The sequence below is a fragment of the Peromyscus maniculatus genome, chromosome 20, assembly GCF_049852395.1.
Source record: "Peromyscus maniculatus bairdii isolate BWxNUB_F1_BW_parent chromosome 20, HU_Pman_BW_mat_3.1, whole genome shotgun sequence".
In the NCBI taxonomy this organism is placed as follows: Eukaryota; Metazoa; Chordata; class Mammalia; order Rodentia; family Cricetidae; genus Peromyscus; species Peromyscus maniculatus.
In genome coordinates, this window is record NC_134871.1 from 51,485,398 (window position 1) to 51,499,961 (window position 14,564).

A 14,564-nucleotide genomic window follows, 5' to 3' on the forward strand; every position below is an offset into this window, starting at 1 on the left:
TTTAATTTCAGCACTCTGGAGGCTGAGGCAGGTGGATCTCTTGAATTCCATGCCAGCCTGGTCTACAGAGTTCCAGAACAGCCAGGGCTACACAGAGAACTGTCTCCCCAGAAATCCCACCTACCCTCTCCTGCCTAGCTATTAGTCATTCAGCTCTTTATCAAACCAATCAGAAGGTGCCTTGGCAGGCAAGGTCAACAGTGACATGTCTTCACAGTGTACCCACAACAGGCCCGTTCCAGTGGATTTCATTAGAGTTTCCCACAGTAGCACGGATACCTCACCAGGGTCTACAACGCCAAAGGAAGTGTCTCTCTCTTTACTTTTGGATGTTTTGTTTAAAGATGGGTCTTATGGGGCTGGAGAAATGACTTAGAGGTTAAGAGTACTGACTGCTCTTCCAGAGGTCCTGAGTTCAATTCCCAGCAACCACATGGTGGCTCACAACCATCTGTAATAAGGTCTGGTGCCCTCTTCTGGTCATACATGCTGTATACATAATAAATAAATAAATAAATAAATAAATAAATAAATAAATAAATAAATAAATAAATAAATAAATAAATAAATCTTTAATTAAAAAAAAAGATGGGTCTTATGTTTCCCAGGCTGCCCTTGAACTTGCTGTGAAGATGAGCTCCTGATCCTCTTTGAATGCCTGACCTCTTGCTCCCACCTCTAAAGTGCTAGAATTATAGGCATTTGTGCCACACACCACCCCCACCACCCCCGTCAGGGCATGGTGTTTTTATGACCATGAGCAATAAGTCAGCACACCATACCTAATTATCTAGTTAATTCTATCCACCTGAGTTTCTGCAGAATCATCTTGTCCTTTTCTTTTGTTAGCAACTAAACAGCTGCTAGCATATTCTGGAGACCAATTTATTCTAGAAATTTGTCCTATATACTCGCCATGTCTGGTCCCTCATCCACCAGTATTCTATCCCCTACCCTCAGGTTATAGCCCTACCTACCTTTTGCTTTACTGAGCACATGCCAATTTTTTCCCCATTCCTGCCAATCTCTGTCTTGTTAGGAATATGCTATGGTTTGATTATGACTTATTTCCTCAAATTTATACAGAAGTTTGATTCCTAAAATCATGTTAATAGTATTAAGAGGAGCCAATGTCCTACCTACACCTGTCTTTACAGTACTCAGGTGGTAGAAGAAAGAGGTTCAGAAGTTCAAGGTCATCCTCATTCATCCTAATGAATTTGAGGCCAGCCTGGGTTATATGAGACCTTGTCTCAGAAAAACAAAACAAAAAATGTTTCTAAGAGTGTGGGTTACAATCTGAGTTTAGTATTTAATGTTGGGATCTTTGGACAGTAATTAGGATTAGATTAACCACTAGATCAGAGTAGAGCCTTCATGACTGGATCTTGATGGATTAATTTATTCATTTTATTTTAGGTGTTTTTGTTTGTTTGTTTTTGAGACAGAGTCTCATTATGTAGCCCTGGCTGGCTTGGAATTAACTGTGGAGGCCTAGAAGTCACTATATAGACCAGGCTGGCTTGAACTGATAGAGATCCACCTGCCTCTGCCTCCTGAGTGCTGTGATTAAAGGTGTGTGATGGAATGTGGTGATGGGAACCCAACTCCAGTCCTGATCAAGAGCAGCAAGTACTCTTAAATGCTGAGCCATCTCTCCAGACTCCAGTTTTTTTTTTTTTTTTTTTTTTTGCTTGTTTTGTTTTGTTTTTGAGACAGGATCTCACTGTAGATCTCTGGCCTAGAGTTCACTATGTAGCCCAGGCTAGCCTCAAATTTACAGTAATCCTTATTCAGCCTGCCAAGTGCTGGGATTATAAGCCTAAGACACTATGACCACCTTGATACTCTGCCAACGAGAAGGCCATTAGTAGAAAAGGACCCTTAGCCTTGAATCGCCAGTACTATGAATCAACATAAACTCTTTTTCAAAGAAACCTGTCTGTGGTATTTTATTATAGAAATATAATACAAAGTGACTTATTCCATTCAGCTGATTTCTATTTAGTATCTCTTCTTGAAACCTTAATTACTTGACCAAGTAATTGTCCCTGCTAGATAGTCATGGCCTTCTTACATTTGCTCTTGGGATCATCTGTTGACTTTATATTTATTCAGTGTCTACCTTTGCAAGCACACTGAGAACTCTGTCCTGGCTCTTTTGAGTCCCTTTCTTTTGGTGCCATGCCAGACCTAACAAGGAGGAGCTTGTTTCACTAGGGTTCTTTGGTGATGGCAACCAAAAATAGAATCTGGATAAAGAGTCTGGTAGGACTCACCCAAGGGCACTAGTTTGAGAACAGAACAGTACTGATCTCATGGTATTGTCAGTGTTCTCCAGCCAAAGAGCACTGAGAACACATCTCTAATGCTGCTGCTTGGTCCAGCAAGAGAGAACAAAACCCACAGAGAACTGTGGCTCATGTTCTTAATCCCAGCCCTCGGGAGGCAGAGACGGGTGGATCTCTGTTTGAGGCCAGCCTGGTCTACACAGTGGGTTCCAGGCCAGCCAGGACTACAGTTTTTTAAAAAAGCAATAGCATTAGAAAAGGCCTGCTATAAGATTTAGATTTAAGCTGCGTGGTGTTGGTGCACGCCTTTAATCCCAGCACTCGGGAGGCAGAACCAGGCAGATCTCTGTGAGTTTGAGGCCAGCCTGGTCTACAGAGTGAGATCCAGGACAGGCACCAAAACTACACAGAGAAACCCTGTTTTGAAAAAAAAAAAAAAAAAAAAAAGGGCCGGGCAGTGGTGGCGCACGCCTTTAATCCCAGCACAGCACTCAGGAGGCAGAGGCAGGCGGATCTCTGTGAGTTCGAGGCCAGCCTGGACTACCAAGTGAGTCCCAGGAAAGGCGCAAAGCTACACAGAGAAACCCTATCTCGAAAAAAACAAAAAAACAAACAAACAAAAAAAAAAAGATTTAGATTTTTTTTTTTAACTTTTGGAGAGGATTCAAAGAAATTAAGTTTTCTATGGATTACTTGCTACCAGGAACATGGATTTCTCTATGGTATGGTAGGTTTCGTCACTCTGTCCATGTCAGGCAGGAGGACACTTACTCTCTTCACACCAGAGTTCAGAAAGGCTTAAACCAGAGCGCATGTGGAGATGCCCAGCATGTTCCCTGAAGCCTTCCTCCTCCCGAGTTTTCTTTCCTTGGGGCCAGTTTTTCTCTAGACGGTTCTGTTATGAGTTGATCATCCTTATTCTTGTCAAGACACTACTCCTTCAAGGTCGCCTCTGTTTCAGAGAAGTAAAAAACCCACCAAGCAGAGCAGAAAAGCCTACTGTATTCTTTAACTCTAGAAATGGAATTTATTTTATTTAGTAAAGTAAATGCCTGGTGGCTTGTGCCGGTAATCCCAGCACTTAGAAAACTGAGACAGGAGGATTGCTGTGAGTTTGAGGTCAGCCTGGGTTATACAGTGATTTCCAAGCCAGAAATCTCAGAAAAACAAAAGTAGGAGAGGGGAGGGGAGGGGAAGGGGAGAGGAGGGGAGGGGAGGGGAGGGGAGGACAGTGATTGATTTGGAGATACAGTTCTTTAAGAACCTCGTGTGATGTGGTGGAGGCTGGCCTAGGTAGTTTTGCTCCTGGGGTCCTGTTACTAACTTATACAGGCTAGGTGTGGTGGTGCACGTCTTTAGTTCCAACACCTCAGAGGCAGGCAGATCTCTATGAGTTCAAGGTCAGCGTGGCTTGTGTAGTGAGTTCTAGACCAGGTAGGGCTACATAGTGATACCCTATCTCAAAGAAAAAAAAGTTGTTTTTTTTTTTGTTTAATTAGCTATGTGATAATGAATGCCTGTATTCCCAGCACTCAGTCTGAGGCAGGAGGATCAATGTGAATTAGAGGACAGCCCGGGCTATATAGAAAGGTCTTATCTCAAAACCAAGAAGCAGAAACAAAAAAATCCAATGAGTTGTTGCCAATCACAGTTATCCTGTCATGCTGTAGAACGTTAAGAGCTATTCCTTCTGTCCAAATGCGCCCAACTACCCATCAAAGGAGGTAAGCTTTTAGCCCTCTCCATTCAAAGTCCTCTGCCTAGTCTTTGCTTCCATGAGGGGCCAAGCGATCACCCTAACCTACTTATCAGTCACTACTTGGGCACAGATTTATGGCCGGGAGTTGATGAGTCTAACCTCTCTGCCCTTGGTGAAGGCTTTGGAACCAAGGTCAAGGAAAGCTGAGCAGGTCTGATCTGTGCCCAACCTGCTGTTAGCCGTTTGGCCACAAGGGGGCACAACCCACCAGCTTGGAGCTCCTGTCTGAGCCTAGTCTGGACTGGCCAGGAGAGGTGTCCTCCACCAAGGGTCTGCTGGCCAGAACTACTAGCTAGCGCTGAAAGTGAGTGCTGCAGCAGGCAGGCTCCTTTGTGAGGTGGCCCCAGTGACAGAGGGACTGTGAAGTAAGGGGTACCCCACCCCAAACTGAGTGAGTCAGCCACGCTGGCGTTTCCTCCCCACTCCTCCCAACACCATCTACCGGACCTAAGCTTTGCCATGTTGCTACCACTTCTGGGAGCCTGTGCCGTGGTGGGCCCATTCCAGGGCCCTGAGTGGGAGCCAGTAAGAGGCCTGCTGTCCCAGGATCAAAGCTGCAGGGATCCCCGGTGCTGTGGTAACCTGCTCGTCTTCTGCCTCTTTCTGATCTGGCAGATCCAACAGTATTGGTACCGGGTCTCCAGGACCAGCAAGAGGAATGCCATCAAGGTAAAGAGGCCACTTCCTTAGCATCGTGACTGTTAGTCACTCTCTACATGGACCCTGTTCGGTGTCTTGTGTATCAGAGGTGAACTAAAGAGCTTCGGCTGGTCTGTTATAATCACCATCTAGGCCTTAAAGCCAGGACTCATCTCTGTTCTTCACTCTATACACTCAATCCATTTGCAAATTTTAGGAACCCCCCGTGAAATCCATAACTCATAGCTATGACTTCTAGAGACCTCACTACGACACCCAGGCAGAGCCACCAGCCTGCAGCTCTGGGCCATGGTAATGGCTGTCTGTGTCTGCCTAGTGTAGCCTTCCTTCTTCCTTTAAAAAAAGCTATAATATGTACACACAATTACAAGTGTATAAATCAGCAAACTTTTACAAGCCAAACACACCCATATTAAGAAACACCAGCAGGGGCGATCAGGATGGCTCATTGGGTCAGAATGATTGTTGCCAAGCCTGATGACCTGACTTTGGTCCCCAGAACCCACGTGGTAGTAGGAGGAAAACAATCCCCACAAATTGTCCTCTGACCTCCTCACCTATGCTATGGCATATACACATAGGCTTGTGTGTGTGGTGGGTGACACAAGCCTGTAACCCCAACATTCAGGAGGCAGAGGCAGGGGCTGTCCCACGTTTGAAGCCATCCTGGTCTACATATCTAGTTCCCATCCAGCCGGGGCTACAGAACTCTGTTTTGCAAGATATAAAATGAAAGATAAAAGAAACAGACCATCAAGGAGAATTGCCTAGTGATAGAATGTTGGTTTAGGTTGTATAAGGCCTTGGCTTCAAACACTAGCCATGAAAACCAGGCATGAAGCTGGGCCTGGGATGCACCCCTTTAATCCCAGCACTCAGGAGACAGAGGCAGGCGTATCTCTGTGAAGTCAAAGACAGCCTGGTCTATGTAGTAAGTTCCAGGACAGCCAGGGCTATATAGAGCAGCCCTGTCTCTAAATAAATAAATAAATAAATAAATAAATAAAACTAGGTATGGTGGTTTATGCCTGTAATCCCGGGACTCAGGATGATGATCAGGAGGAGGCGTAATAGACTCAGTTTCAAGCTTTGCCTTCCTCCACTTCTCACCAAACAAACAAAAGGACCACCCCTCAAAAAACAAAACAAACAAACAAACAAACAAAACAGACCAAAACCCAAGTACTAGAAGATCCTGGGTTTAAATTCCAGCACTGAAAAAAAAAAGACGTGAAGCCCCAAAATGTGCACTCAAAGGGGCTGATTGCTGATAATGCAGACCTGTACGAAATCACATGGCAAGTATTCAACATTGACCTTACGTCCAATACTGTGCTTGTGAGCCAAACAGACTTTAAAAACAGATCAAAGCTCTCCCCTCCATAACCCACTGTGAGTCCACTCCCTATAAAACTCAGAGCAAAACTCAAACCCTTGCCTCAATCCCAAGTCTGATAGGATCTAGCCTGCACCTGTCTCTGACCTCATCTTCCAGGGTTCTCCTTGTTGCTGGCTCCATTCTGATCCTGTGGGTGCTCCCCGCCTCTTCCTTGTTCCCCTCTTCTTCTTCCTTGGTTTTCAAGGCTGGGGTAGAACCCAGGGCCTCCCACACTAGGCACCGTGCTATGCCGTTGAACAACATTACGTTCTCACTGAGCTTCTTGGCTGTTTCTATGGACGTAACCTTTCTTGCTCTGTTCCTAGGGTCTTTATACTTAATGACTCCTCTGCCTACAGCACTCAAGTGTCATTTGATTTGCCCCAATTTCATCTAGTTTTCTAGCCAAATATCACCTCCTCCAAGAGGCCTTCCTTGATTATTCTGTCTAGCGGAGTTAACTCCAGCCCCTACTTTGCATTTATTTCCATTCAAATGCTTTTTTGGGGGGTACTAGCATGGATTTTTGTTTTAAGATAGGATCTCCGGGTTGGGGATTTAGTTCAATGGTAGAGTGCTTGCCTAGCAAATGCAAGGCCCTGGGTTCAGTTCTCAGCTAAAAAAAAAAAAAAAAAAAAAATAGGATCTCACGTAGCCCAGGCTGGTCTTTAACTTGCTATGTAGCCAAGGATGACCTTGAACTTCTGATCCTCCTTTGTCTACTTTCTGAGTGCCGAGATTATTGGAGTGGAGTCCTTCCATGCTAGGCAAAGACTCTACGAGTTAAGCCCCATCCCCAGCCCGATAGTTATATATTTGGTTATTGTCTCCTCCATGTCTAGAATATAGCTCCCAACAGGGACTTTGTCTTGTTCACTTTGGTACCCAACACACAGAACGGTGCCTGGCTCAGAGCCATCTCTCACTATATTAGAGTGAATAAATGCTGTTTGCTTAGGGGAAGTGCCCCCCCTTTTAGCACAAGTACCTTCATCCGGGTAGTGGAACATTTAGTCAGCTCTGTAGGGGATCTAGGAGATCATTTGTATGCCAGGGCTTTATTTCTCAGTCCTTACTTTCCAGGTGCCGCCGCAGAGATGGGAAGTGTCCTCCACCAGATGTGAAACTTTCTTTGGGATGATTCACAAATTCTTTACTCATGGAAAAATCAGAGACCTGGATGTTCCTGTCCCACAATGGACACAGAGGCAGAGATGGGGTTACAGGAAGAGCCTCAGACAACAATGGGCCACCCAGTACCTGCTGTCCCCACAGAACTCAGGCCAAGACCTGCCTTGGGTTGTCCACAGCTCTTCTGAGCCCATGATTTGTACCCCTTCCTTTTCAAGCACTTGTCTTCTCCCCCAGGACAGTTCTTGGGAAGTATGGCAAGTCCCCTGGTGTCCCAGCAGTAGCCAGGCCCACCCTTCCCTGGACATGTGCCGAAGAAAGGAGCAGCGGCTGGCTCCCTCCCTGGAGAAGCTGGTGTCCATGGAGCCTGTGAGCCTGAACTACAACCCCAGCTCCACGGCCTTAGCCATCTCTCTCCCAAACTTCCCTTTAGTTCAGAGGTCAAAGTTCTGCCTCAGACGGCTTCTGCCTGGTCCTCTTAAGCAACACTTGGAACCTCCCACCAAGAAGTCCCAGGATAGCCCACAGGATCCCTCAGAACCAGAGGGTGAAACTCAGACTGTAGGCAGAGAATATAGTGAAGACACCCGGCAATGCACAGACCAGAGAAAGAGCAGAAAGGAGGTTGCTTCAGAAATACAAGCATCTGGAGGCCCCCTCCTCCCTATGGACTTTGGAATGGAGAAGGGTGGAGAGGCTAAGGCCCTGGGGTGCAGAAACCCGAGACTAGTAAGAAGAGAAACTGATGGAGAGATCTCAGTGCCAGAGCGGGAGAAGCAAGACCAAATGGGAATTGAAGATAGAGAACTATGGAAGAAAACCCAGAGGGAGCCTGGAGACAGGAATCCTTCCACCCAGGCTCATATGGGAGAGAATCAAGAAGAGGTCAGATGCAAAACGGACACAGCAACTCAGACACCAGAGTGGGGGAGCCAGGAGGATGCTGTGGAGGCTCTGGCTCGGGGGAAGAAGAATGAGAAGGAAGCTAGAGGGAAGGAGGAGGCAGAGGTCCAGGAGCAAGGACTGGAGACGCGGAGTGGGGCTGGAAGGAAGAACAGTGAGGATTCCCAAATACTAAATCCGGGGACACGCGACCCGATCGGAGGTAATACCGGTACAGAAACCGAGGCAGAGGAAGGAGGAAACAAGGGCCAGATGGGAAGTGAGGATGGTGTGAAAATCTGGACATCTGGGAGGGAGAACCTGAGAGAAATCAAACAACAAGACAGTGAAGAGACCCGGGCCCTGGAGTGGGAGAAACACGGATGGGTTAGAACTCAGAATGAGGTCCAGACTCCAGCGGGGGAGGGGCGAGGATGGAGCGGAAGCGAGAACGCCAGGAAGACCCAAGCACTGAAGAAAGAGGACCAGAACCTGTCGAGATGTGAAGTTCAGGTGGGGATGAAGAAGCTCAAGGAGATAAGAGAAGAGGACTGGGTGGTGATCCAGGCGCCCTGGTGGGGAAACCAGAGACTGGTGCTGATTGCAATCGACAGAGGACTCAGGATATCATGTTGGGGAAATCAGGGTCAGATTGGAGGGGAACACGCTGCAGGAATTCGGGCCCTGGAGAGTGACCGAAGACGCGGTGGAGATGATGGGACAAATAACCTGCCACCTGAGGCTGAGCCTCAGGGTCAACTAAGAGGTAAGACTCCTCTGGAGACTCACGCAGGAGAGAGCAGGAACGAGGAAAAGACTGAACAGAAAAGTGGCGTGGACAAGCTGGGACCAGGGAAGAGAAACCAGAGAGAAGCTGGAGGTGATGTTGATGTAAAGACCCAGAGACCCGAGGGCAAGAACCAGGGACAGTTGACGGGAACCAGAGGAAGCCGTTCTACAAGGCGGAGGAGCTGGGGACAGGCCAGAGGAGAGAAGGCTTCAGAAAATGGGGCCTTGGAGAAGAAAACCTGGGGCAAGGCTGGAAGCGAGGATGGTAGAAAGATCCAGAGAGCCAGGAGGAAGACTCAGAGGGTGCTAAGGAAAGTTAACGGAAAGACCTACTTGTTAGAGTGGAAGACGCCGCAGAAATTCGGAAAGGGGAATGATGCAGAAGTTCAAAAACAAAGGAAGAGAAACTTGCGAAACTTCACAGGTGATGGTGGCCCAGAGAGCCGAGCCTCACTGGGAGAGGACCGGAGACAGTCAGTGGGCGAAAGTGATGGAAAGATTCAGACCCAGGGACAAAGAATCCAGAGCAAGGGTAGAGCTGTTGCTGCCGAAATCCAGGATGTAGGGGCCCAGAGAAAATGCGGAGCTGAGGAGTCTGACCAGTCTCATACGTGGAGGAGGGGAGACAAGGAGCAGGTCAGAAGAAAGGATGTTGTCAGGTCCAGTCTTCAAGGTGACTCTTCTGTGAGAGAGGGGCCCACAGGCACGAAGCACAGCTTGGCTCAGCCTGCTTCTCTCCTTTTTAGACACGGAACCCCTAGACACCAGCAGCCAGTTGCTGGAAATGGTATAGACTCTGCTCCCTGTCCTGAAGAACGTCTAAGCAGGCAGGGCCCGGTCCCTGCCCGGAAGCACAGAGGCGGGGTCGGTGGAAGTTCCCAGAGGGCTCAACCTGGGTCCCAAAGAAGCCAAGAAAGGGACAAAAGGGTGGAACCAGCAGGGGCTCCCAGCCTGACATGCCAGCCCCTCCACCCACAGTCTCAGCCATCCTCTGTCTTTCCCTCTCTCCTGTGTCCCCAAGTCTGCCAAGCTGCCGCGGCTCCGGCAAGCGTACCCGTAGTTCTCACCGCTCTGTCCAAACGGCCAGCCCTCAAGAAGAGCAAACATCTGCTCCTGGAGTCCCTCATGAAGAGGAGGATTGCACACCTGAGGTGGGGCCTCCCTCGACGAATCCTGGAGTCTTACGTGCTTTTTCACTTTTTAGAGTCTTGCGCTTTGCCCCGGGCTGGAGTGAGGCTGCCTGGATCGCGCACAGACCAGGACCGCCAAAGGCAACAGGAACAGCACTGTGAGCCCCAGGGATCCCTGCTAGGCCCCGAGTCTCCAGGCAGGTCTCAAAGCCGTCCAGGTCCTGAAAGGAAAAGCTCAAAACTTTCTACCCAAGTCCAGGCTCTGGAGAAGGGTAAGCCACCCAAGTCAGAGCCAACGCGCAGCTCTATTCCACCTAAGAAACCCAGGAGAATTAGGCCACCAGGGGGTGCAAAAGAACCACAGATCCAAGAGGAGGCCCCGAAGGACAAGAATCCTGCTCCGAGGATTCTCAGGCCAGCAGCAGAGTCGAGGAGCTGGTGTGGCCCAGGACAGGTCCAGGAGCTTTCCACCGAGAGCAGCAGGGGCAGAAAAATGGTCAGGCCTGGAGTCTCCCATGTGGAAGAGAAGGCTTCCAGCAGAGTGAGGGCCCCATCCTGCACAGAAGGCCACAACCACTGGAAGAAGGAATGCGTACCAAGGGAAGCCTCTGAGCTCCCCAGACTCAAATGTCAGCAGTCCGCACACTTGAGAAGCGGAAGCGTGGGACCTGCAGAGGACACAGGGGGCTGGCAGCCACCTGTCCCCTGTTCTACACATACCTCTGGCTTCAAAGGGAATGTCCACTCTGCCACAGCCCGGCTGAGCATGACAATCTTGAGCAAGATGCCATGGTCACCGCAGCTGGCTAAGCCTCAGCTTTCAGCTCCTTTTCTTACCCCGAGGAATCCTACCCCACTTCCCAAAGCGAGTGCCCCATCTACAAAGGAGGACAACACCAGAGTCCCCACTGCCTTGGAGAAGGACCTCGAGCCACCAGGACATGGCTGTACAGGAGTAATTGTCCCCAAGATGGAGAGCTACAAGGAACACGAGGCGCCTGGGAACCCAAATGGGGCACCCCGAAATCCAGCAGTCTCACAGAAGTTTGGTTTTATGAGGCACTTGAGATTCTTTCTCAGACAGTATGGCCTTAAAAAGTAGGCCGCAGGCCCAGAGTCCTTAGGGCACAAGTCAGAGAAAACATGAGAGTGACCTGTTAGTCCCAGAGCCTCTAATAAAATTGATTATTTGGACCCCGCAGGGCTGCAGATTCCTGTGGTGTGTTGTCTGACTGTTTTCTTTGGGGATTTGGGATACTTTGTGGATGGCACAGACGCCACTTCTACCGTGCATCTTTTAAGATTAGCAGAATGTAGGTCAATCCAGGGTCATCTACTACCAACCCTAACTTTAACCCTCTTCCTCCAGGCTCCTGCACTGAGGATTTATCGTAGCATTGTTTGCCCCATTCCCAAACCAATCCTGCCTGAAGCAGGGTACTCAGCCTCAGTTGTTTGGGGGGTAGGGTAGTTCTCTGCATGAGACCCCCTTTGATTAAAAAGAAGTGAGGTCCGGTCAAGGCTGAGAACCACTGAGGAAGAGGGGACAGGAAGACGGTAAGAGGCAGAAACAGAGGAGGACCAGAGGGAAGCAGTGTCTTCCGGAATCTGACAGGGCGGCTGCCCTCAGGAACACACAGCAGCTGTGCAAGATCAAGCCAGTCAACATCCCGGCACAGAGTGCAAAGGGACTGGTGAGCCCATCCACTCCTGAGGAGCTGTGGGTACTTGGCGGCTTCTGTGGAAGAGGAGAGTCAGTTTTCTTTAAGGGGTAGCTCTTAATAGGTCAACCATACTCTAATGGATGGCCCCAAACCCAGGAGTATATGGGCAATAGGAACTGGAGTCAGGAAGTTATTTAAAACAAAAACAAAAACATAGAGCCAGGAGAGGCGCCTTGTGCTAGTTTGAATGTAATTGGACCCTCATAAGCTCACAGAGTGACACTATTAGGAGGTGTGGCCTTGTTGGAGGAAGTGCGTCACTGTGGGGGTGGGCTTTAAGGTCTCATATATGCTCAAGTCACGCTCAGTGTTTCAGACCACTTCCTGTTGCCTGAAAGCCAAGATGTAGTAGGACACTGGGCCACTTCTCCAGCACCATGTCTGTCTGCACGGCACCATGTCTGTCTACACGGCACCATGTCCTGCCACGATGATAATGGATTAAACCTCTGAAACTGTAAGCTACCCCAATTAAATATTTTTCCTTTATAAGAGTTGCCATGATCATGGGTGTCTCTTCACAGCAATAGAAACCCTAATTAAGACCGAACTTGTGACTGCCAGGAGGTGGTGGCGCACGCCTTTAATCCCAGCACTCGGGAGGCAGAGCCAGGCGGATCTCTGTGAGTTCGAGGCCAGCCTGGGCTACCAAGTGAGTTCCAGGAAAGGCGCAAAGCTACACAGAGAAACCCTGTCTCGAAAAACAAAACAAAACAAAAGACCGAACTTGTGGCTTAGTTAGGGTTTGACAAGTTGACACTGTCTTTAAAAAGTGGGGGGATAGGAGGGTTGAATCCTGCAGCTCTGCTGCCCATGAACAAACTTCACAGACAAACCATCCAATTCTATAGTATTGCCCACCATAATCATTTGTTGTATTATCCCACCCTGGGACATTCCAGAGCTAATAGTTTAATCAAGTGGGAATCTTCAGAGCCAATCTTACGATGCTTCTTGCCTTGTGCATGCTGAGCAAGTGCTGTGCCACTGAGCTGTCTTTAGCCTTTACATACCTTTTTTTGTATAAACAAACTATTTTTCTTCTACCTACATCTTAATTCATCATAAAAGCCATACATGTTCATTGAAGAACACTTAGAAAATGTAATTTCGGCATTTGGGAGGTGAAGGCACAGGATTAGGAATTCAAGATCATTCTCAAGTACGTAGAGTCCTCTACCTGCTTATTTCCCAAAAACACCAAAAAGCTCCTATAATTCTGCCACCCAGTTAAATTTTAATGTGCTCTTTCTGTTTTGTCCACCACTGCCGGCAGGATGTTCCTGTAGCAATCTCTCTACCTCTTCCATAACACTCACACTGTAGTAAGCCTGTAAAACAGCTTCCAGTGATCTCTCCCTTCGGGTGTTCACGCTTTGTGAAATCCCCTCTCTTTGAGTGTGTTTTGGCACTACTGACTTCCAAAAAATTTAGGTGCAGCAGAAATTACGGAGCAATCCTCCTGTCTCAGTCTCAGGAGAATCAGGAATTTAAAGTCATCCTCAGCTGCATTTCATGTTTGAAACCAGAATGAAGTGTATGAGAGTCTAACTAAAACCAACCAACCAACCAGCCAACCAAAAACAGGCTGGAGAGATGCCTCAGGGGTTAAGAGCGCTTGCTTGTGAAGAAGACCTGGTTTTGGTTCCCGACACCAAATGGTGGCTCACAAGCCTCCCTTACTCCAGCTCCAGTGGATCCCTCTTCTGACCTCTGCAGTCTCCGGGCTCTCACATAGTGCACATACAAACACGCAAACACTCCTACATAACGTTGACTCTAAAAACATACAAACCCAAGCAAATAATAGCAGAAATTGATTTTCTTTCCTTCCTTTAAAGTAGGACAGCTACTTCTCAGCCTTCGATGTACTGAGCACCAATTCCTGCCCAGGCCCATGCACAGTCCTTTTGGGTTTAGTTGCACAAACCCACAGTCCTTGCCGACATAAACCACCCTTGCAGCCGCTGCTCTCCTGCACTGGCGCACTGGCGGCGTCGGGGCACAGGAGACACGTGCACGCACGTACAGTGTGCGGCGCGCTCTTCCAAGTGCGCTTGCGCAAAAGCTGGGCGGGAAAACTTGCGCTGCAGAGCCGGAGCCTGGAGATGGCTGTGGGGCAGAGGACGGCTGCTGACTATCCCGCAGCGTTTGGGAGGGATGAAGAAGCGGTGCTGCTCCTCGAGAGGACCCATCGCCGGCATGATCCGCGCTGGCTGCTGCCCGTGTCCCCTCACGTCTGCCTGGCCTGCGCCCTGGAGTTGCTGCCGGAGCCCGGCGTGTCGGTGCGACCTAAACCCTGCCCCCCAGGACCTGGCGCGACCATTTCCCTCTCCTCCCTCACCTGGCTTCTCTGAACCAGGCACACCTTTCCTGAAACAAAACCCCAAGCCGACACCCTTCCCCAAGGCTTGCCCCTCTCTGGGCTGCAGCGGCCATTGCTGCCCCCACCCTTGTCTCTCCCCTGCAGCCCGCCTCCCCGCCCCCTCAGCCCAGGCCGACCTTTCTTCAGCTGGCCCTGCCGTGTCTCTAGTGAGCCGGTCCCTGGGTGCACAGAGTCTAGAGGAGCCCCAGAGCCCCTCCCCACCTGCCCCGTGTTTGCTGATCTCCGTCTTTAGGAAGTTAGTCAATGCCTGCTTAAAGACTTGGATGCGAGTCCTTGGGCACGTCTCGGCGCCTGTTTTTCTCATCTACAAAACAGGGATAGCTTTTTTGCTTGCTTTACTCACTTGTTAGGCTGAAATGTGTTATTAGTGGCACACACTTGTAATTACGACGCTTGGGAGACAGAGGCAGGAGGATCAGTTCAAAGCCAACCCC

General features: G+C 49.1%; 2 protein-coding genes across 2 annotated transcripts in view; both read left to right on the forward strand.

Annotated features, from left to right (window-relative positions):
* The first annotated feature begins 4,400 nt into the window (after nucleotides 1-4,400).
* CUNH22orf46 (chromosome unknown C22orf46 homolog) lies at nucleotides 4,401-11,221 on the forward strand. The gene is made up of 2 exons (XM_006980287.4): nucleotides 4,401-4,719; nucleotides 7,172-11,221. The coding sequence occupies exons 1-2, from the start codon at nucleotides 4,510-4,512 to the stop codon at nucleotides 11,120-11,122; spliced, it is 4,161 nt and encodes a 1,386-aa protein (XP_006980349.2). The 5' UTR covers nucleotides 4,401-4,509; the 3' UTR covers nucleotides 11,123-11,221.
* Nucleotides 11,222-13,791: 2,570 nt separating this feature from the next.
* Mei1 (meiotic double-stranded break formation protein 1) overlaps nucleotides 13,792-14,564 on the forward strand; it is a 59,555-nt gene continuing 58,782 nt past the window's right edge. Inside the window, exon 1 of the mRNA XM_042264537.2 lies at nucleotides 13,792-14,029. Coding sequence (XP_042120471.2) covers nucleotides 13,853-14,029 — 177 coding nt within the window. The 5' untranslated portion in view covers nucleotides 13,792-13,852. The remainder of the gene's footprint in view (nucleotides 14,030-14,564) is intronic.

Bases quoted from the DNA above. Each gene is read 5' to 3' on its own strand.
- CUNH22orf46 (XM_006980287.4), top strand. From the start codon at position 4,510: ATGTTGCTACCACTTCTGGGAGCCTGTGCCGTGGTGGGCCCATTCCAG. The intron at 4,720-7,171 runs GTAAAGAGGCCA...CTTACTTTCCAG, and splicing joins GCAAGAGGAATGCCATCAAG to GTGCCGCCGCAGAGATGGGA.